The sequence below is a fragment of the Erythrolamprus reginae genome, chromosome 1, assembly GCF_031021105.1.
Source record: "Erythrolamprus reginae isolate rEryReg1 chromosome 1, rEryReg1.hap1, whole genome shotgun sequence".
Classification (NCBI taxonomy): domain Eukaryota; kingdom Metazoa; phylum Chordata; class Lepidosauria; order Squamata; family Dipsadidae; genus Erythrolamprus; species Erythrolamprus reginae.
Window position 1 is genome coordinate 138,565,968 of NC_091950.1, and position 24,682 is coordinate 138,590,649.

Consider the following 24,682-nt stretch of genomic DNA (forward strand, 5'->3'; position numbering starts at 1 on the left):
GTGCGTGTGTATGTGTGTGTTGCAAATTGTAATTTCTTTTGATGAGGACACAAAAACTACCTTTCTAACAAACCAGATCTAGTGACTATAAAGCAAGTCTTTACCCTGATACGGAGCCCCGTTGCCTCCCTTATCACCGTTCCGGTTTCCCACTTTGCAAAACTACCAGGCAGGAAGCAACTTTAACAAGCAACCTTCGTGGTTCCTTTTCCAAGTCAAGGTGTGCATGTGTGTGTTAGGTAGCAAATTCCTCCTGGCTAGGCAGCCAGTAGCCTGCAGAGGAGTTGTATGTGGAGGAGAGGAGAGAAGTGGCTCTACCTCCTCCCCGCCATCTCCATCTCCCCACCTCTTTCTCCCCAACTGAGGAGTTGTAGTCCTTGGGGACTGCTTCCCCGTCATGGCTGCCATGTTTGGGGTGTGTCTAGGGGTGCGGAAATGCCTAAAGCCATGCCCCCAAGTAGCCATGACGTCGGGTGATCCAGAATGTCGGATATCTGAAGGACGGAAACCGAGACTCTACTGTATTTTGTATAGTATCTTCTAGAGAGAGAGAGATAGCTACAGTGGAAATAGTAAGCATAGTTTTGCTATGAAAGAAGTAAATATTTTCTTAAGAAACTCTTAAGAAACTCTGCAGTACTTGTCTTCAATTATCTTCAAGACTACAGTTCCTAATAACCTCTTCTGAGGTCACTGGCTAGCTGCTCTAGCTTTCTGGGTGGGCTAGGTTCTGCAAAACACGACTCCAACAAGCCTTTCCCAGACTCCAGCACTGGTCCAAGTTCCTCCCCAATCTCCCCATCATCCAAATCTGCTGCCAGTTCTGCTGTCACCTGGTGAGCCACAACATTTAGTAAAGTCTTCCTTGAGTAGAGTTTGACTTCTAGTGATTTCTTGCCCTGCAGTTACTGTGGCAACAATATTGAAGTAAACTTGATTTTATGATTAGAAAGTTTTACAGTTGCGGTGAGCGCAATTTAGCATTCCAGCTCGTAATCCATCACTAGGGACAGTTTAGAGGGGATGCTCATTTCTTCCAGCTCATTTCCATGGTTGGACCTTAGATACTTAGTCCCCATGGTAGATTGTTGTCTCCAGGTTGACCATTAAAGCAGATTTTGCCTAATGTCAGGGCTTCCTCCAGCTATTGCCTTTGGCTCCATTGATTCATAGAAAAGGTACTTTTACTAGGAGAGAACTGAGTGCAACAAGTTTTAGCCAAGATCTGAGGCAGGAAGTGCAGGAAGCACTAAATTGAAACAAACCGTAAAGTCCAATCCCCTTGTATCTGTTTTGTCTAAGTGAGAAACACCGCCCCCCAAGAAATAGCCCCCCCCACACTCAAAGTACACAAATTTGAAGCATATAATTTCAAACAGGTAGTAGCAGAAAAGGTAACTGTAAAAATATATTAGCGAAAGCAAGAAATCAGTCCATGGCAATTATCAGCTGTTAATTACAGTCTCAGGCTGAAAGCCAGAACTCCTCAAATATTTTTCATTGATCCAGTCTTTAATTACCATGACTTGCAATGACTTGGCAGGAAACCCAGCTATACAAATTGCAGCTTCTTCTTTTATAATTTCACAGAAATAATTCACAATCATGATCATCTCAGCCATGTTCCATTGTCAAACATTGACATCCGCAATAGCTCGTCACAAGACATGTCCTTATATACCCAAAAGGTGTGGCCAAGTGTTCTATAGAGCTATTCACACATAGATCCTTTATTTTATGAATAAATCAAACTCTTTATTGATATTGAGGCAGAAATCATGGTTTTAAAGCTTTGTTCAAGCACACCCCCAGTTTCACATCTCTTCCATTGAACAACATTGAAACTCCACACCCCATTTCCCAAGATCCTTTGGCTTTATAATGCCTGGAAGAGACATAATTCCACAAAGAGGCTAAGTCAATTCACTAATACCTTTTACTATGTAACTCATTTCACTTTCTGAGCAATCTCCTATAGCGAGGGTCTATCCTTGGGCTATCCACTCTCATGTCTCCCTCCTCCTCCGACTGGGACCACACCTCCAGTGACATATCAGCCTCCTCTAGTGGTTCCTCAGGTTCACTCAGGTCATTTTCTCCCTCTCCCTCTCTGCTTCAGCTGGCAACCCCCCTAGCCCTAGCTATCCAGAGGGGCCTGGCTCATCCTCCTCAGAATCTGACATGACCTGAGGTGGACAAGGAGCACTCACAACAGTGGCAACATAAGCAAAACTGAGGCCGATAGCTGCAAAGCTGCAAAGGAAAATTCTTCACTGATTACCTCTCCCCCCCAACATTTCCATGGCAGCAAGCAGCAGGCTGTCTGAAAGGCAGCTTTCATGTTACAATGGTGTTGCATTGTAGTTGGAAGTACAGTGTTCTCTCAATTTTCGCGGGGGATGCGTTCTGAGACCGCCCGCGAAAGTCGAATTTCCGCGAAGTAGAGATGAGGAAGTAAATACACCATTTTTGGCTATAGACAGTATCACAAGCCATCCCTTAACACTTTAAACCCCTAAATTACCATTTCCCATTCCCTTAACAACCATTTACTCATCATTACTACTGGTACTCACCGTTGAATAAGACACTTAGTGATCCTGATATTTATAAACATAATTATTTATTAACAATAATTATTTTTTTTTGTTATTTATTTGCAAAAATTATTAGTTTGGTGATGACGTATGATGTCATCAGTCAGGAAAAACTGTGGTATAGAAAAAAAACCCCGCGAAGTATTTTTTAATGAATATTTTTTGAAAAACCGTGGTATAGGCTATTCGCGAAGTTTGAACCCGCAAAAATCGAGGGAACACTGTACATCTTGGAATTTTTTTGTGTGGAATAGATCATTTATCATCTTGGCCTCTTCTTCTCTTATCTGTCCATCCGTCCGTCCCTCCATCCAGAATAGAATACCACAAGATTCTTTTTCAATATTATTTATTTATTCAGCAAGTGTACATGGCAGTTCATCTCGTGAAAAATTGACTGGGTGTCAACAACATTATAAAACAATCAATAGATTAAAAACTATTATAAAAATTATTTTAAAATCACAAAGACAAAGAGAAAAGAAGCAGGTGTTAATAGCAATGGAGCCATTCCAATTCCTTGCTTGTATTGATTTTATTCCTGGTAATAAGCATTGTGCCAGACTTCTCCTGATTCCTTCAAGGAGCTGCAGGGGGAGGGGGGGACACATTAATCAAAATCATATTTTCACAGCAATGAGTTCTTTCAGGCAACTGTCCACTTGAGATATTCTCTTGATAACATGTCTGCAAATGAACTTTTTCCTGTTGGCTCATACTTACCGCAATATATCAGCAAATGCAGTGAGCATGGGCTTGCACTCATACTTAATGTTATGCTTGGCACACAAGGATTTCACCAGGGGAGCCACTTTGTAATAATTATGTCGAGGCATGGTTGGGAAAAGACTGTGGAAAGAGAGGGAAGGTATCAAGAGGACACCGTAGAAGATACTTCTATAATTTGGATCCTGCTGTTATTACTGCCCTTCCCATCTCAATGCTGGAGAATTCTCCTTTCCTATTCAGTACTGCATACAAGCAGGTTGATATAGAAGGGGATAACATGTCACCTGTCTGGTTCCCAAAGAGTTTTGGGTAGGGATGAACAAGCTGAGGTCCTTCTGATTATTGCTGAACCACAATCCTTCCTAATCAGTTCCTTTGTAGTAAGATATTGTGGAGTTGCTCACAGGTTTTTTTTAATCTTAGTTAAGCATTTTAAAGGTGAAAACCAGCATTTTGACTTGGTCCAGAAATGAATTATAATTATCAACCATTTAATCCGCTATATAACTAGAAGTAAGATATGAAAAACCCAATAAGAATAGCAACAGCAGTTATATATGGTTTTATGGTGCTTTACAGACCTCTCTAAGTAGTTTACAGAGTCAGCATGTTGCCCTCAACAATTTGGGTCCTCCTTTTACCCATCTTGGAAGGATGGAAGGCTGAGTCAATCTTGAGCCTGGTGAGACTTGAACTGTAAAATTGCAGGCAGCTGGCAGGCAGCAGCAGAAGCCTGCAGTATTGCACTCTAACCACTGTGCCACTGGGGCTCATAGACATCAGTTTCACTGCTGCAATTTGTATGAAATGCTGTTTCTAGACATTTTTACAGGATAGATCCAAAGGCCAGTCTGAAATAGCCACAGCATATATAACTGGGACAACATCTGCTTTCTTTAGAAGTAGTCAAAACTCCTGGCAATAGCTGTCATTTGGATTAAAGCTTGGCCCATAATATACAGGTAGTGCTTAATGGTAACAAAAGCTGTACAAAAGCTGCATTATATACTGTACAACCTTTCCATACAGCTTGGACTTACTGATGTTCAATCTGGAAATTCAAGTGCCCAGTGTACCAGTCATTGAATAGAGATTCATCCACGTTACATGTTGCTGAGAGCTAAGGGGGAAAGAAAAATTATGTAGAGTTCTAATGACTTTCTTCATGTTTCTTCCTAGTTTCTATCAACAATACAAATAATTTTATCAACTTACAGTATTGTATTTGTAGACCATCATTCATTTTACATTTATAATATATTCACTTTCTAGAAGGACATTAGAAATATTCTGGAGTTTAGGCCAGGCAATCCAGGCTAGGCAACTACTGCACTGTGTTCTGACCTAGGCTTCTTTATCAATAATACATCACAAACAGCATCCCCAAAACCTCTTTATTTTAATTATTTTCATTCCCAACCATAATAAGTCCCAAACAATGATAACAAGTTCGACAACAGTCTTTTGGTGAAACGCAGATAAGCACACAAACCTTCATCTTCCTTGACAAGCAGCCAAAAACCAATTACCAAAAAAATTGGCATGGAGAAACAGAAAACATGGAGTCCAAACTAGAATGACAGGAGTTGAATAAAGCTGCTTCCTGCAATGAGCTCTCCCTTGTGCTCCACTTATATAGCCAATTGGAGGGCCCAATTATCTCCAAGCCTTACTCCCGAGTAGTCCTTCTCATCTGTAACTGTTCTACCGAAAAATACGGTACATGCTGTTTCTCTTATTAATTTACATCACTGTGATTAGGTTTCATATATCAAATTTAAATTGCCTAATGCTTGCCAGTGGCCTACTCACATAATCTATTAATTGAGTCTCATCCCTTAATTATCTTATCTAAACCAACTTGCTTAAAACCTAATCTCTAGTTGATAATATCTGGCAAAAAGATCTAAAGGAAAATGGCACTAAGAAAACATGCTTTTTAAAAAAGAAAGAATCATTGGGTAGGATTTTTTCACATGTGCAAATTCACTTTACCCTTTCTGGGAAGATTGTTGTATCTACCATCAGGAGAATTAGACTTCCTCCAAGTTAGAAATTCTGTTTATATATAGCACCACAGATCAAATAAAGAGTACAGTCACCATGTGCTTTACTGCTTAATTGCTCAACTATAACAGGAACCTCTACTTAGTACCAAAAACAGAATATATACCATAGATTCAAGCTTGTAATCACTACTATCTATTGGCTGCATACTACTATAGTTGTTGCATAAATACACATTCCAACAAAATGTATTTCAAGACTCCAATATGTTTTCTCTACAATATCACAGAGGTAGGCAAAGTTGGCTCTTCTATGACACGTGGACTTCAATTCCCAGAATTCCTGAGCCAATTATACTAACTCAGGAATTCTGGGAGTTGAAGTTCACATGTCATAGAAGAGCCAACTTTGCCTACTCCTGCCTTATCACCATCAATGTTTGGCTATTCCTATCTGGAATTAATATGTTAGCCTTATGGATCTATGTTCTCATTCGGTGGATCAATGCATCTTACAAAGTTAATTTTTATGCCACTGAAAATCTGGTTCATTACCACAAAAAGAACAATTATGTGAATTGGAATCCACTTGTGGTGACGTGGAATTATATAGTGTCCTTTTGGATGGAGGATGAATAGCATTGGTGTTATTCCTGCTTTACTGAAGATGCAATGGAAATTAACAGGCAACAGTTTATCAACTCATCATATATTGTGGACAATGAGTTTATTATTCCCCCTGTAACTTTTATCCATGAGATGAGAAAGGGCATCACTGTGCAATTGTGATTTCCCCAGAAACTGCAATATGTGAGTGAATTCTAGCTGCCAGCATAGACATTCCATTTGAATTACCTGCTCTTTATAAGACCATGTTGCCATGTAAATAAGGCATGAAATATTTAAGAAAACAGCAGCATGTTTCAGAACTAAGGACCCAACATTTATGAATAAGATTATCCAAAGAAAAGAAATTTCCCCTTTAAATAGAAACTATCTCACCTGGGCAGAGAACCAATCTAAATTCTGATCATAGTCAATATTCATTGGAATGTGGTTCATCTGTGAGACCCAGAGAAACCATGCAGATTCTAAGTACCTGTGTAGACATACAGAGAATAACATTTTTTTAAACTTTTGTCGCAAGCCTTTGTTCATTGTGAGCCTTCACTTTCCTCACTCATCTTTACACACTCAGGCTATTTGCTGATACTTAATCATTTCCCCCTCTTTCCACTTTTTATACTTGTCCTTTTTGCTTTTCAATTTGTCAGATAATTTTTTATACAGTCATGCTGTTGCTGACCAAACTAACCAAACTGGTGATGACCAAACAATAACAAGAGTTTTGTCAAGATCATTGTAGTGAACTTTGCTCTTTTCAATAGCTTGGTTGTCTTTAACTTTTATGTTACCAACTAGTTTGAGGTGAGAGCTTGAGGAAGTATGACATATCATTTTTTAGGTTAAAGAGCCCAAACAATATAGTCATAGATACAGATATTACTTATTGCTTTTTTATGGCATGCACTTTGTGGAAGATTTTTATTGTATCTCTCAAATCAGTTATAGTGATCAGTAACTGTATACAGTGATCCCCCGGGTACTGCGACCCCGATCATTGCGAAATGGCTATATGGCGATTTTTAAACCCGGAAGTAAAAACACCATCTGCGCATGCGCGCCCTGTTTTCTATGGGCACGCATGCGTAGATGGCGCCGGGCAGATCAGCTGCTGGGCGGCTTCCCTGGGTCTTCCCCCTCTTGCTGGCGGGAGGGCGAGCAGCGGGCATCAGCGAGGAGTTTCCCCACCGCCCACGCAAACTCCTCGCTGCCGCTCACCCGCCCTTCGCCCGCCCACGCCGTTCGCTCGCGCCGCTTCCCAGCTGGGAAGCGGCGCTGGGGGTGTTACCGGCCGCTTGTCCGCCGCCTGCCTGCCCTTCGCCCGCCCTTCGCCCGCCCACGCCATTCGCTTCAGGACTCAGCTGGGAAGCGGCGCGAGCGAACGGCGTGGGCGGGCGAAGGGCTGGCGCGCGGGCAGGCAGGCGGCGGACAAGCGGCGGGCGCGGCAGCAGCGAGGAGTGGGCGGCCGGTAAGACCCCCAGCGCCGCTTCCCAGCTGGGAAGTGGCGCGAGCGAACGGCGGGCGGCGGGGAAACCCCAATCTTCGGCTCCTCGCTGCTCCGGCGATAGTAAAAACACCATCTGCACATGCGCAGATGGTGTTTTTACTTCTGCAGCGCTACTTCGCGAAAAAACGGTCATTGCGAGGGGTCCTGGAACGGAACCCTCGCAATGATCGGGGGATCACTGTATACTAATTTTAACAGGAGTTCATTTGTTTTAGATCCCCATATTAAGTCAACAAGAAATGGAGACCTCATTATTTTTTTCAGAGTAGTAAACAAAGCTAGCTAAGTATATACTGAAGGTCTCCTTTTGACTTCACAGTGTTTAAAAGCATTAGTTAGGGATAGCAGCAGAATAAAATTTTATGTAATTATTATAATTATAGTTGTTTATTATTATTATTATTATTATTATTATTATTATTATTATTATTATTATTATTATTATTACCTGGCTAACCAGTAGTAAGCCATAAAGCTTTTAAATCCCATTAAAGGAACATACATGAGGCAGACACGGAAGTAATAGAAAAAAGTGGTAAACAGCTCCTGTCAAAGAACAGAGTGTTAAATAAACACAACAGCAACAACATGTGGATCATTATTATAATTCCTTTGTCAATGTCAAATTAATTACGGTAGCTACAATATGGCAAATAGAGATGCTAAATGCTATAGTGCAATAATAATAATAATAATTAATATTATTATTTATTAGATTTGTATGTCGCCCCTCTCCGTAGACTCGCGGCGGCTCACAGCAATAATAAAAACAATGTACAATAACAAATCTAATACCAGATCTAATATTTAAAAATATCTAAAAACCTCTTATTTTTAAAAAAGACATACACACAAACATACCATACATAAAATATAAAGGCCAGGGGGAGACATGTCAATTCCCCCATGCCTGACGGCAGAGGTGGGTTTTAAGGAGTTTACAAAAGGCGAGGAGGGTGGGGGCAATCCTAATCTCCGGGGGGAGCTGGTTCCAGAGGGTCGGGGCCACCACAGAGAAGGTTCTTCCCCTGGGCCCCGCCAGACGACATTGTTTAGTCGACCGGACCCAGAGAAGGCCAACTCTGTGGGACCTAACTGGTCGCTGGGATTCATGTGGAATAATAGGTAGTCTGCAGTATAGTGCTGAAGGACTTATAGTTTCTCTTCAATTGTAATGATAAAAAAAGAGTGAGGGTGGAGCATACTAGCATCATTTTTGCAGAATCCTTGCTTTACATCAAAATGGAAAGAATTTCTCTGGGGCAGAAATGGAATTCTTGAAGCTATTAAAGGTTTCATTGTCTTTGCAATGGATAGTGTCATGAGTCAACTTGAGTAGTGGGAAGTAGGGTTGTACTCATGGGGAGGAATGAAGTGTTATACCCACAATATGTCTAACTGGAAGCACTGCTGTTATTATTAAATTGTATCTATACTCCCCATATCAGTCCCCTGATAATCTCTCACCCATCCCTCTGCAAATATCCATGGCAGTTAGAAATGCAGTCTCTTGGCAACCTCTTCCTCTGCTCCTTAACACTTTCTGCTCCATTGTTGCCACTGCCTCTGCCTGGAGAAGTGTATGTTTATTTTCTGACTTTCAGGTTGGCTTGGAAAAGATTCACAGTCTGGAGATAACTTCCACTAATGCCTGATGTAACCCCGTGCTTATTGTTAACATCACTGTTAAAATCTGAGTAGATACTGTGATCAGTTCTTTGCAGCTGTGATAAGTGTTCTTAGCTTTCATTATACTATTTATTTATTTATTCAATTTTTATGCCGCCCTTCTCCTTAGACTCAGGGCGGCTTACAACATGTTAGCAATAGCACTTTTTAAACAGAGCTAGGCTATTGCCCCCACAATCCGGGTCCTCATTTTACCCACCTCGGAAGGATGGAAGGCTGAGTCAACCTTGAGCCGGTGATGAGATTTGAACCGCTGACCTTCAGATCTACAAGTCAGCTTCAGTGGCCTGCAGTACAGCACTCTACCTGCTGCGCCACCCCGGCTCAATTTGCCTATTGCTCACCCTTCCCTTCCCAAACAAACCAGTTACATTTTCCAAACCAGTTCCATGGTGCTGACAAAAGGGAAGGCCAATAAAATAATGAATGGCAGGGAATGTTCCCATGCTGTTGTTGGGGATTAAGGAAAGAAAGCAACTTTCATTTTGTAATGTATCTCCTGTAGCTCATTAGAAAGAAAAAAGATTCTTAACGCATAAAGGGTAACTTTATGTGTTACCCTTATGATACACCAATCCCCTAAAATAAAGAGGTGTTATGACTTACCAACCATTTTTTTCTTTGAAACATATAGCGATAGGTAACCGCTAGGACACCAATAGTAAGCATCAATGGGGCAAGGACTAATATAAAAATGAAAAAGGAGAATACAAAAATGACTGTGTGACTTTTTTTCTTTTTGTTTTTGTAGGCGAGTTTGTAAGATGTTATATATGTTATATGTTAAAAATGAACATCTGCCTCTGAATCCATTTTGCATAACCACCTCATTCCCTGACCTATTGCCCTAATGCTCATCAGGGTAGTTCTGTAGTGATTGAGAGACCTGATTTAGAGGGAATAAAGAATGGTCTTGCAAGCCAGGAAAAAGTTGCTCTAAAGGCAATGAGCTCTTTCCAAGGAAGTAATTTGAGTAAATGTCTGAGGCAGGTTCCTGGTTCACATAAATGGAGGAACACATTCGTATTCACAAGATCCTGTTACTCTAGGTCAGGGATGTCAAACTCGTGGCATTATGTTGTCATCACAAGTTCCCTCCTTTCATTAAAATGGGGTGGGCATGACCATTATGTGACGCAATTGGACCAGAGGCTGCAAGTTTGATATGCCTGCTTTAGGTGTTCCAATAAAAGTAATCCCAACCTGTATGGCATTGGTTTCTTAGTCTGTTCTGCTTTATAGTGTAGATATATGACTTCATTGGTTATTCTCCTCCAAATTTAGGTTCCTGCTAAACATGATAAAACACTTACAGGCAAAGTAATTATGTTGATATTGGTAAGGCATATATTTCTTTTTCTTCTTTCCAAGCTGCACAAGGAGAAAGAGAACAAACAGTTAAATTGATGACTATGTAAATTCCACATCCGGGTCATGTTGTAAGGGCCCATTGTTTGCATATCAGACATTAATACAATGGAGAGAGTCCAGAAATATTTCACAAGAAGAATCCTTCACTCCTCCACTCGCAACAAAATACCTTATTCCACCAGACCTGAAATATTGGGATTAGACTACATTGCCTCTGATCTGATCTAAACATAGTTCATAAAATCATACTCCAAAATGTCCTTCCTGTTAATGACAACTTCACTTTCAACCGCAGCAATACATAAGCATGTAATAGATTGAAATTAAATGTAAACTGGTGTATATTCAACTGCAGATAATACGATTTCAGCAACAGAGTGATCAATGCCTGGAACACACTATCTGACTCTTTGGTTTCTTCCCCAACCTCCACCCACAAAAAATTTAACATTAGATTATTTACAGTCGACCTCTCCCTGTTTCTAAGAGGTCTGTAAGGGGCATGCGTAAGCACACCACTGTGCCTACCGTGCTTGTCCTATTGTCCCTCTTTTATTGTTACTTTTTATTTATGTTTATACAAACTACTACTATCCTATAAATGTTTCACTAAATAAATAAATAAATAAATAAATAAATAAATAAATAAATATTCTTTAAAAGTTTGAACTTTGCATTTTACTATATTACAGATTATTTGATCTGTATCTCTTGAATTTCTGCTGTACAAACAGCTTTTGTGCATGGAGGGTTCCCCTGATCTTTGAGGGAAGCTACCTTTCCAAAATAAACAGGGCCAGGGGGTAAAAACATGGAAAAGACAATATCAAAATTAAATATGATTTCATTTTAATTTGATTCAATTTAATTCAGTTTATTTCAATTCATACATTGAATTTCCAATGTTAAATTACTTTCTCTTTCTTAAATCACATTAAAAATTATGGTTTGCCATCTTTTGGAGAGGCACTGCATTTCATTGCAACCTTAAAAAAAGTTGCACTATTCACTTGGGTAAATTATTTGACTTTGCATTCATCTGAGCACAACATTTGGGAAGGGGAATGCATAATTAGACTGCACTCCACAGGAAAATGTGGATCAAAACATGTTCTTTGAAAAATGTTCAGATTAATGCAGAGGTGCAGCAGAACTTTGTGTCATTAAATGTAGCTCAGAATCGTTAACAGATCCACACACAACTTGGTTGGGGCTAAGAGAGAGAGAAATATCAGAAAGCTAAATATTCAAAATAACTGTAAAATGATATTTTGGATGTAAATTTGTACTATGAAATGGTGTTCCGGGCAGGGAGGGAATCTACGCTGGGCAGTTTTCAAGGTCTGCTAATACACGGACAACTTTCTAAGTGCCAATAGTCTGGAGAAACTGAAATGTAGCAAGATGGTCTGGTGTAACTGTTAGGCAAACATGAAAGGAATTGTTATCCAAAAGAAGAAAAGAAGTTTGATAGATTCCATACAGAGGCAGAGACTAGGAAATAAAGCAGTGCCTGAACCAAACCAGGTGATTGATTCAGCAAGAGCTGCTATAAAAAAATATGGGAGATAGAAATAACCCTTTCTTCCTACTTTATTTATTTATTTATTTTGTCCACTACACAATGAGGGTTTTAGTGGGTATATATACACATAGTAAACTACATGATGAAGGTTATAGAGGAGATACTCATGGTAAAATATATCTAAGAAATAATAGAAAAGAAGGAATAGTAATAGAACATATCAATGAAAGAATAGAAGAAGAGATATAGGAACAGAAGAAAGGAATAGGAGATATAGGAGAGCAATAGGACAGGGGACGGAAGGCACTCTAGTGCACTTGTACTCGCCCCTTACTGACCTCTTAGGAATCTGGATAGGTTAACCGTAGATAATCTAAGGGTAAAGTGTTGGGGGTTTGGGGATGACATTATGGAGACCGGTAATGAGTTCCATGCTTCGACAACTCAGTTACGGAAGTCATATTTTTTACAGTCAAGTTTGGAGTGGTTAATATTAAGTTTAAATCTGTTGTGTGCTCTTGTGTTGTTCTGGTTGAAGCTGAAGTAGTCGCCGACAGGCGGGACATTGCAGCATATGATTTTATGATCTTTCCTAGATTACTTATCAGAGATATGGTGGTGTTGGGTTTTTTTCTTTCAATACTGTTATTTTTTTTTCCATACAAAAGTCTGTCTTTCTATTTATTTACCTCCAAGGAAAGTTTCTTCCCCAGGGTGAAAACGAATGGGTGTGTGTTGACATCGGGGTCCTTGCGGAAGCAGTTGGGTTTGGCATGATGCTGGTTATGCAAGTGGTTCCATTGGCTCACCGGTCCTCCCTCGAGAAGTACAGAAGAACAAGCATGAATTCCATTTATATCTGAATAATACTGAATATCAGTATTCCCCACTGATTATCTACAAACAAAATAAAAACAAAATCCAGCAGCAGTTCTGTTGGTTTACACTTCCTTCCATCTAGTAGGAATTGAACTGTGTACAGTGACAGCACTCTGACCTCCATCATTTGTGTGTAAACATGCTTTTCTTCTCCTTCTTATTAAGCATCAGAAAAGGTTTCATTCCAAGACTGACTATTGAAAATTCCAGTTTTGATGCTAAATCTTTTTGTGCAAAACAAAAATAGTCTAGAAACATTCCATTACTTTTTTTTCAGTAATGAAAAATCAAAGCAAGTTTAGTGCACTATTGTTAAAAATGATTCATTCATAGAAATGTAGACTGACTATATTTCTCTTAACATCATCTCTCTTTTCTGTAAGGAAGCACTAATAATACTATCAGTCTTCAAAGAGATATTGCAAAAAGATGATCTTATATTTTCAGCCCTTCAGTGCTTAAAGTGTTCTATATAAGTGTTCATTATCCTTATCCTATTTTTCAAAACCCTAGAAACAGAAATAATAGATAAGCAGGAACGATTGTAAATATATAAATCATCCCAAATAATTGCTTAAATTTTCCCTTCCCTTGGATGGATTCTGACCTTAAGAATGCCTAACACCACAAAGTGAGCTATTCTGTTCCACTTGAGGTTTTCAAAGACTGACACATGGCCAAGATCATGCTGGAGAAATCCATATTGGATCTGGAAGTAAAAATCAACAAACATGACACATATGTATATAATTTCTCCACATTTTTTTCTGCATGAATTAATTGGTAGAGGAACATCATTAAAGCATTTTTCTTAATCTGTGTTTAATTACTATATTCAGATTCAATAGCTCAAAGCATTGAAAACAGATAAGTGCACAAGGTGTTAAATTATTAATGAAAGCAATTAAATTGTTCTAAATATGTTGAAGGTTGTTCTTCAACACTGCTAGGCTCTGCAAAAACAAAGAGGTTACCTGTCCAACCGTGAACATTGCTACTCCAAGGAGGAAAGGTGTCCAGGATTTTCCAAAATACCAGATGGTAAACCAAGATGCAATGTCTAGTATGAAAGCATGCAGAAACATGAAAGCAAAAAAGCTGAATCTTGACTTCAAGAGCCCCATCTTCTCCACTGTTGCACGCAAGTCATGGAAATCCTTTACCAGCATTTCCTACAAGAAGCAATGACAGTTTTTTTTATCAGACAGTTTGTATCAGAATATAAGAACCCTTTTGGCATACTAGACCAAAAGCCCATCTTGAGTTTTATATATTATATCTAAGGCAACCACTTGGCCGCAGAATTTCATCCTTTTAGCTTTCTGTATATGTATATATATATGTATATGTGTGTGTGTATGTGTGTGTGTGTGTGTGTGTGTGACATGTTTTTGCTGAATTTTTTAAAATTAAGGGAGACTAAGATAGCACTATTTTGGCCTTGTTCTAGCCATCATCAGCTATCAGCTAGTCTTATCCTTACTGAGATTTGACCTGCAGCCTCTGCCTTGTCAGGCAGAGAATTAACCTCTAGGCTACAGGATCTGTAGCCTGATCCCTTCAGCTTTGTACTAGGGAAGGGGTATATGTTTTTCTTACTGTGGGATCACCCTGGTATATTGAAGGAGCATCACAGCTTCCTTTTTGCCTCTAGGTCCAACCCAGATTAAATTAAACAAATTAACTGCCTTGTCTTTTTCATATCTCGCTTGTAACTATATATTCATATACCAATCTATCTTTATACCTTGATTTGCTAATTCTGCTGTTGATTTTAACTTCTTTGTCTACATTATTATATTCTTATATCTTGGAATATTATTCCAGTCTATTCTACTGGAGTGAGTCAAAGCTTCTATTGCTGAAATCCAATATGGTATTTTTGAATAATATTTATTTTTCATTTTTCCCAAATTACAAATAACAATTTCCTTATACTATCTCTCTCAAAGTACCTATGTATTTTTTGTCTTCCATGCCACACAAATGCATGCCACCCTATTTGTAAATCACGTCCTTCTAACATCATAAGTCTTTTATTTCTAAGCATGATCCATTCTTTAATCCGTGTCATTGCTGTAGCTTGATAGTAAAGCCCCCAATTTGGAAGTCAAAATCGACCTCTTGTTCTTGCATCTTGTAACATTTTTAAACTAACCCTTGGTCTTTTTCCTTGCCAATAAATTTTGTTATTATCTTATTCATGTCGGTAAAAAAGTTTTATCAATTTTAATTGGTATCGTTGAAAATCAGAAAAGTAAGTGTGGTAATATATTCATCTTAATTAATGCAATTCTACCCATCAGTGAAAACTGAAGAGTTTTCCATTTTTCTCAATCTGTTGAGTTTTATATAGTTATTTTCCTTTAGTGTCAAACATCTTGCTGATATCTGGATCCCCAAATTAGTTCCATTTTTGATTTTCTGTCATATTTTAGAAAAATACATACACATACTTTATATACATGTACACAGAGAGAGAGAGAGAGAGAGAGAGAGAGAGAGAGAGAGAGAGACGTATGCCTAGCTATCTAAAATAAAGGTTCTGCAAAAGGAATCCAACAGCTGAGATCACCCAATACTCACTTTTTTGGTAGGCTCACAATATGGTTGATCTGGGGCAAGCTCTCCAATTAGGAGGGAATTCAAATAGTTCTTTACCAGGTCCTTATCCTTATGGAAAGCTGCAAAGGCATCCTAAACATATACACATACATATAAGGTTAACATGGAGAAGACTATCTGTTTAACATGATGGCCAGAGAGGCTTCCGGAGGAGCGTGCCGGACAGGGCTGCAGGCGTCTCTCTAAAACACTGAGAGACGCCGAGAAGAACACCAAAACACCCTGACAAGCATCAAGTGAGAGCCGTTGTGACTTGAGTGGTGCCAGAGAGGCTTCTGGGGGAGTGTGCTGGACGGGGCCACAGGTATCTCTCTAAAACACCAAGAGACGCCAAGCACAGCCCAGGCCCACCGGATGGATCTGAGATGCTGGTGCACTGTTTGGTGGGAGCACTCTGTATCAAGGGGTCTGCCGGGTGAAGAACCTGGATGGAGAGCCTGGACAGAGAGGCTGGGCTGGCTGAGGCTCTCAAGGAGGAATCCTGTGAGAGGATAGAAGATCGGGGAGGATGTTGAGACACCACCGAAGCATACTGAGGGGCGACAGTGAGAGCCGGGGGTCCTGTGGCAGCCGAGGAGCTGGACGCAGAACAGGGACAGAGAAAGAAGACCTGGGAGTGTTGGCTGGTGGCAGCGGCCAGCACCAAAGAAGTCAGAGAACAGGGTAACTAACATCTAGAAGAGGCTATCTTACCCAGGACTCGGACATTCCCCCATGGGACATTGAACAATTTAACAACCCAGAATTTAGCAATTAAGAACTTGATATTACTTTGCTGCTGATGTAATCTGTTTTTTATTAATTGAATTGTCTCCTATATTCTGTTCTGCCGGGCTCTCTGGTAGATATAAAGAAGTAGATTTTAAATTGTATAATTATATAGTATTGCAGTATTTTAAGAAATCTTAAGCATAAGTTTCTTGTGTTTAATTAATTGACTTCAATTAGTTTAATTATATTATTAAAATGAAAACATAAAACTGAATGTCATATTTTAGTAGTATATTGATAAAACGTATGGCTATTAGAATTGATTTTAATTAAGCGAACTATAATACCAATAATATAGTAGTACTGTATATTATTAACTGTTTGGATGGGGGTGGCTAGTCGCCACAGGCATCCGAAATTGGGGCGCTGCCGGCAGGGACCCCACAAGAAACGCCTTTCACCGGGCAAGTGACTTGGGGCTTGCGGCGGCAGCTGAAGGAAAACAGGCGTGCATCCCTTGGCACTCTGTGCATCCAGACACTGGAGAAAGCCCACGGGGTGGCCTTGATCAGCACAAGGGCTCCATCAGCCCCCCACCCCAATCCTGCAGCCCGAGAGAAAGAAAAAGGGAGATTAAAGCAAAAGAAAAACAGAAATGAAGATTCTTACTTAATTATTAATCTTAAATTTCAGTCAATTTGAGAAAAGAAAAAAGGGAAAAAATTCTAAATATTCTCTATTTTCAATCAATTAAAAATCATTAACATCATTAATCTCCCAACAATTCTAAATTCAATTCCATTTATGCATTAATCCAAATCAGTATCACCTACTACATATCTTATTATAATCAATACTTCTAACTTTATTAAAACAGATCAGCAATTCCTAAATTCATATATCTAAATAGAAAAAATAATTAAAGTTTAAGAAAAAGCAAACAAAACAATATTCCAAGCTTAATCAACCCTTCTCAAACTTCAATTTCTTTAATCTGAGCAGAACTTTGCACCGAACCCTTTTAAAAATTTTTTTTATCCCTTTTAATCCCCTTTTCCATTTTATTCTTTCTATTGTTCCTTCTAGGAAGGAAGGACTTTGTTAGAAAAATAAAGGGGTTATTGGATCAAACTTTGGACACTTGACAACATAGTTATGATGGTGGCAATGTCCCAGGGTTATCTGAACATCTTTTGGGATCTTCTGACAAGCAACTGCAGCAATTCACTTAACAACTGTGGCAAGAAAGGTGGTAACATGAGGAAGAACTCACTTAATAACCGTCTTACTCAGGAGATAGAAACGTTGGCCTCCATTGGGCTTAGAACAGAAGTCGAGGATTATCTGTCTGACCAGTGCACTCTTTTAGAAGCAGATCAGCAGATCAGGAGTCCATTTTGAAGCTCCACAGAAAACATCTAGGGGGGAAGGCAAGTTGTCCTCGACTTACAATGGTTCATTTACTGACTGTGCAAAGTCGCAATGGCCCTGGAAAAAGTGACTTATGCACCCTTTTCACACTTAGGACCTTCACAACAGCCCGATGATCGCAGAATCAAAACTTTGCTGCCGTTTCATATTTATGATCGTCGCTGTGCGTCCTGAGGTCACGTGACTCCCTTTTGTTTCTAACCGATCCATGCCCAGGCATGAAAATGTGCCACTCAGACATTATACTTTTCCGCCCACACCAAAAAAAAATAGAGGGAACATTGCCCTTAGTGTGTCAATCCTAAATTGCATGAACAGGGGCATTCAGTCAAGATCGCATGAGGAACTAACTAATATCACTATATAAAGCCTTAGTAAGATAACATCTAGAATAGTGCATCCAGTTTTGGTAACCACACTATAAAAATATGTTGAGACTTTAGAAAGAGTGCAGATAAAAGCAAAATATATGATCAAGGGAGGCTAAAACATATGAAGAACAATGACAGGAAGTGGTCACGGCTAGACTAGTGAAGAGAAGGACCAGGGGAGACATGATAGCAGTTTTCCAATATTTGAGGGGCTGCCATAGAGAAGAGGGGCTCAACCTATTTTCCAAAGCACATGAAGGCAAGACAAGGAATAATGGATGGAAACTGTTCAAGGAGAGATTGAACCTAGAAATAAGGAGAAATTCAAGACTTTGATCTCATCCATCACTATTTTTACATTGGTAATAGATATAACTGCACATGAATAGCACACGTATACATCACTCTGCAATATGCCAATGTGTTCATGGAAGATTTCAAATATTCTCTACTCTTAACTCCTGAATTTACTGTATTTTTCAAAGTAGAAGACGCGCTGGAGTAAAAGACGTACCTTAGTTTTTGGGAGAAAAATAGGGTGAAAAATTTGCCTACCAGGTATTCATCTAGCTAGCGTCTTTAATCTTTTCAGCTTCAGCTCATTATTTTATCTCATGATTAGGGTTTTAAAAAACCTAATTAGGAGCAAGTAGAAATGAAAAAAAGCCTTCAAAGGCTTAGGGCTCGAAAAAACATTCTTTGGAAACAATAATGACATAGCAATATATATCAGCTGGGTTGCTCCTGTTTCAGCCCTGTTCTGTGAATCGGTAGTGGCGGCAGCAGAAAGCTCTCCCCAACCACCCAGGATGCTTCTGTGCATGCGCCGAAGCATCGCACACTTAAACCAGTAGCAACAGGTTTTAGAACTGACTACTGGTATACTTGTATGTGCATGTATACATGTGTGTGCATTTAAACATTTAATCAAAATGTTAATCAAATTCTGCGTCTATAAACAATTGTGGTATGAAATAAGATTCTAAACTTAACTAGAATTCAGTCCTCACTGTATTTACTAAAAATGGGCTAAAATTCTGCTATACTTGGTTGAGTTCACACTTCTATGTGTCATCTCTGTGTCCTGGCAGGTTATAAGCAGAAACACCCTCTGAGCAGGTCTTCAAACCTAAGCTGTATTATGTTCACATTGCTTAGAAGTCAATAAAGTTAAGTAACAACTGCAGACAAATATTGACCAAAACTGGGGGGGAAAAGCCTACAAATCACATCAACTTGTACATCTGTACATCAGTTGCTTGGCCCCTGACCTGCCCTTTTTTCAATGACACTTTTAGATTTTGGTCAGAATTTGTTAATACTACAAAATTGCCAAGCAATACAACCACTACCTGGAGCTTTCTTATATTCCAACCCAGAATAACCCACTATAGCTTCAGACAAGAGAGATTCTTCCCCTCATTCTGCTATTTGAGACCCTTGAAGATTGAGGAAGACACAGCCTCAACCTGGAGCATGTGCACACAAAGGAAGTGTTTTGTGGCAGGATTTACATCATTCCAAGGTCTTCTTTTCCCTCAGCAAGGACTCACCGTGGCATCTTGTCCAGAATAGTGTCTGATGAGACGAGGCCCACCTGGATGCCGCAAATAGAATTGACTAACGTCATAAACCTTTCGGTCAATGACCAGCCATCTCTCTTCCTTCAAGTCTCCATTGCCTGTGCGGAGCCCCACTTCCTCCCAGGTGAAAAGGCGTGGGATCCCAGACTCAATCTCTGGCTTTCCTACACTGGCTCCTGATTGAGGGGGCATCCTGGCTGGAAGCACTGAGAGTTACTGCTCTACTAACTCCTGAATTTTTTTTTTCTTGTGGAAAGTTGAAATGATTCAGCTATCTTTATATACACTTCTATTAACCACCCACACTGGCACTTACTGTTGCTCCAGGTGTACTCTTACAAAGCTACTTTCTCCTTCCCCATCCATAAACCTGGTGAGTATTAGAGTATCAAGTTGGATTAATGAGGATATTATTGTTGAGAGGTTTTTTTTAAAAACAGAGTAATAAAGAACTGTTCAAAATATTTTGGGTAAGAATTGAATAAGTTCCATAACAGTTCTCCATAGGAGTTTAGCAGCTTCATCATCTACAGTTACTTTTAAATACCAAATACTTCTGTAAATACCAAAAGCAGAAAAGCATTGAATTGGGAAACCCATTCAGGAAAAGAAGCATTGCAAATAATATGTATTTCATAAAGCTCCTTCCAAACCTCTAAATCCTTCTAGGGATGGGAATGCTCCAACCACTCACTTTTTCAAGTACATCATCGCCTCTAATTTCATTCCTGATATCAATGCATTTTCAAAATGTTAGAAGCACTTATGACAACATAGTTGTGAACTAAAGAAAAGACATACAAATGAGAGGAGGAAGCATCTGCTACCAAGGAAGAAGAAACTGCTATGGTTTAGTAATGATGTAAGGGCTATAGTCAATGAAAAAAAGTCTGCCTATAGAAGATATAAAGAGTCTGGAAGTATAGCTTATTTTATTTTATTTTTTATTAATATTTTTATTGATTTTTATAATATAAAACACACACACAACATATAACATATAAGAGTCTGGAAGTATAGCTGACAGAGAGGTATATAAAATGAGACAGAAGGAGGAGAAACAGATGATATATGCTGCTAAAGCCTCAAAAGAGGAAGAAATTGCCAAATCTGTGAAGAAGGGGGATAAAGCCTTTTTCAGATATATTAGTGATAGGAAGAAGAAAAGCTGCAGCATCACAAAGCTTAGTACTGGAGATACTACATACATTGATGGGAATAAGGAGGTCGCTGACTATTTGAATATCTACTTCTGTTCAGTTTTCTCAGAAGGCAGCTTACAATATAATACTATGGGTGGATATAGCATTGCTTCCAGTTGTAGATATTTAGCTCCAGTGATCTCAGAGGCTGATGTCTTAGAAGAACTTGAACGATTAAAGACAAATAAGGCAATGGATCCTGATGGCATCCACCCCAGAGTTCTTAAAGAACTCAGATATGTGATTGCTGCCCCCCTGACTGATTTGTTTAACCAATCCCTTTTAACACTGGATGTTCCTGATGATTGGAGAATGGCCAGTGTTGTGCCTATCCACAAGAAGGGCAGTAGAGAAGAAGCTAGTAACTACAGACCAGTTAGCTTGACATCAGTTATAGTTAAAATGATGGAGACTCTACTCAAAAAGAGGATAAATCAGTACCTAAAAACCAATAATTTATTGGACCCAAACCAGCATGGCTTTACTGAAGGCAAATCATGTCAGACTAATCTCATTGATTTCTTTGACTATGTCACAAAGGTGTTGGATGAAGGTGGTGCTGTGGATATTGCCAATCTGGATTTCAGCAAAGCCTTTGATATGGTTCCACATAAAGCGCTGACAGATATATTAGTGAAGATTGGACTTAATCCCTGGATAGTTCAGTGGATTTGCAGTTGGCTGAAGTGTAGATATCAGAGGGTTGTTGTTAATGGCGAGTATTCTGAGCAGAGCCTGGTTACAAGCAGTGTGCCACAAGAGTCTGTTCTGGGTCCTATTCTTTTTAATATTTTTGTGAGTGATATAGGGGAAGGTTTGGTAGGGAAGGTTTTCCAATTTGCCGATGACTGTAAAGTGTGCAATAGGATTGATATTCCTGGAGGTGTCTGTAATATGACAAATGATTTAGCTTTACTAGATAAGTGGTCAAAGCAATGGAAACTGCAGCTTAATGTTTCCAAATGTAAAATAATGCACTTGGGCAAAAGGAATCCTCAATCTGAGTATTGTATTGGCAGTTCTGTGTTAGTAAAAACTTCAGAAGAGAAGGATTTAGGGGTAGTGATTTCTGACAGTCTCAAAATAGGTGAACAGTGCAGTCAGGCAGTAGGGAAAGCAAGTAGAATGCTTGGCTGCATAGCTAGAGATATAACAAGCAGGAAGAGGGAGATTGTGATCCCGCTGTATAGAGCGCTGGTGAGACCACATTTGGAATACTGTTTTCAGTTCTGGAGACCTCATCTACAAAAAGATATTGAAAAAATTGAACGGGTCCAAAGACAGGCTACAAAAATGATGGAAGGTCTTAAGCATAAAACTTATCAGGAAAGACTTAATGAACTCAATCTGTATAGTCTGGAGGACAGAAGGGAAAGGGGGGACATGATCAAAACATTTAAATATGTTAATGGGTTAAATAAGGTTCAGGAGAGAAGTTTTTTCAATAGGAAAGTGAACGCAAGAACAAGGGAGCACAATCTGAGGTTAGTTGGGGGGAAAGATCAAAAGCAACATGAGAAAATATTATTTTACTGAAAGAGTAGTAGATCCTTGGAACAAACTTCCAGCAGACATGGTTGGTAAATCCACAGTAACTGAATTTAAACATGTCTGGGATAAACATATATCTATTCTAATATAGAATACAAGAAATAGTATAAGGGCAGATTAGATGGACCATGAGGTCTTTTTTTACCGTCAATCTTCTATGTTTCTAAGCTTTGTGTTATGAATGTATATTCCAACCAGCAGAGCTAGTAGCCAGGGATTAAAAGAGCTATAGGCTAAAAATTTTAGAAGACTGCTAACATGCTATGAACGTGTCTGAAAGTTTTTATTTAAGATCCTGACTATATACTTATCTCAGTCCTGTTCTGCTATCTCATTCTGATGGTGGGATGCAGGACTCAAATGTTTTTTTCTCAAATGAATGAATGAAGAACCCTGGGAATATATAGGATTAGGTTCTTCTACCAAAATCAACAAAAGTTATTAATATCATCACAGCTGCCCAGTTAAAAAAGGAGATACCTTTACCAGGGAACAGCAGTGTAAAAATGTGAGTTCCGGGTGTATTTATAAATGAAGAGGCAACAGCCATTGTAATCTCCAGAATGTTTAAAATTTATTTTAAAATTACTAAAAAGGTTTCGTTAGTCCTCTACTAACGTCATCAGAGTGTTAAAATCCCCACTGAAGACAGTTGGTTTTATATAACGCTCCTCACTTTGCTCATTGCCCGCATTACAGGTCCCACCATTCCTTCCCTCCTGTAATTAGCTTAGCTGTTGCTCACTTAGTCATGTAAACAAGTGGAATTGCTGTTCCTTCTTTATCTTTTGCATATTGCCCCTGAGGAGAGAAAGAGCAACGGCTAAGCTAATTACAGGAGGGAAGGAATGGTGTGGGCCCATGATGCGGGCAATGAACAAAGTGAGCAGCGTTATATAAAATCAACTGTCTTCAATGGGGATTTTAACACTCTGACGACATTAGTAGAGGACTAACGAAAGCTTAGTTAATTTTAGTAATTTTTGAATAAATTTTAAACGTTCTGGAGATCACAATGGATGTTGCCTCTTCATATATATATATATATACACACACACACACTCATATACACATACACATACACATATACAGTAGTACCTCTAGATACGAGTTTAATTCGTTCCAGAAGGGAGCTTGTATGTCGAACAACTTGTATCTGGAACAAATGGCTTTAGACTTTGTTTTCCCCCTCCGAGATAACCAGAAGCAAGGATTCTTGCACCACCTAGTGGATGCTTGGCTCGTATCCCGAATTTGAGCTCGGGTCTGGAACAGAAATTTCTCTCCCCTCGTGGCTCGTAACTTGGAATACTCGCATGTGGAGCAGCTCGTATCTAGAGGTACTACTGTACATACATACATACACACCCACACATGAATGCACACACTGCTCAAAAAGGGAACACTTCAACAACAGAATATAACTTCAAGTAAATCAATCTTCTGTGACATCAAACTGTCTACTTAGGAAGCAATACTGATTGACAATCAATTTCACATGCTGTTGTGCAAATGAAATATTTAATGAGAATATTTCATTCATTCAGATCTTGGATGTTCCCTTTAATTTTTTGAGCAGTATATACTATTTGTATCTAAATATTGTTTTTAAAACTCTTCAATATTTTTTTTAAGTGCTATAGTCTAAAATTTCTAGAAGACTGCTAATATGCTGTGAACTTGTCTGGAAGTTTAATCTTAGATCCTGACTATCTCCCCATCTCAGTCATGTTCTGCTGCCTCATTGTGATGGTGAGGTGCAAATAAAGATAGATAATGGGCCCTTCAAGTCAAATATTGAACATAAGATGGAGAAAGAGTGTATATCTTGCAGACTACTTAGTGCTTATGAGGCAACTAGATTAAAGGATTATAAATATATAGTTGCCATTGTTGCCATTCAAGGAAAGAAATTCCAAAGATGCAAAGATAGTTACAAGTGGGAACATGAAAAAAAAAGTATCAGCGTGGGAAAGTTCAAAACAGTGAAAAATGGAATGAATTCATTCAATATATGAGGCATCAGCTGAAAGAGACCCAAATTGGATGCTCACTCGTGTAACCAAGAAAGAAAACAGCAAGGGCTATACTTGGATACAATCTAGTCAAGAAGTGAATAAGGACTATTAGACTTCCTAGACAACATTTTAAAATGACAGAGGTTCAGTTTTATGATCTTATCCCTGATGCAGAAAAGGTGGCTGACAGGTTTTGTGGAGAACTTCAGTCCTTCTGGAAACTGGAAATGTTACCTAGCATTGGGGAAAACAATGTCAGAATT

At 39.1% G+C, this 24,682-nt stretch overlaps 2 protein-coding genes across 2 annotated transcripts in view; one reads left to right on the top strand and one right to left on the bottom strand.

The window, feature by feature from the left end:
* The window catches only part of LOC139175661 (veficolin-1-like), a 940,898-nt gene that overhangs the window by 599,480 nt on the left and 316,736 nt on the right, over nt 1–24,682 (top strand). The window lies entirely within an intron of this gene.
* Nucleotides 2,960–19,840, bottom strand: LOC139175517 (acyl-CoA (8-3)-desaturase-like). The gene is made up of 12 exons (XM_070766659.1): nt 19,619–19,840; nt 15,514–15,624; nt 13,902–14,099; nt 13,535–13,636; nt 12,738–12,866; nt 10,466–10,523; nt 9,759–9,835; nt 7,912–8,009; nt 6,335–6,431; nt 4,367–4,446; nt 3,321–3,446; nt 2,960–3,184 (listed from the first exon to the last, which is right to left on the bottom strand). The coding sequence occupies exons 1-12, from the start codon at nt 19,838–19,840 to the stop codon at nt 3,133–3,135; spliced, it is 1,350 nt and encodes a 449-aa protein (XP_070622760.1). The 3' UTR covers nt 2,960–3,132.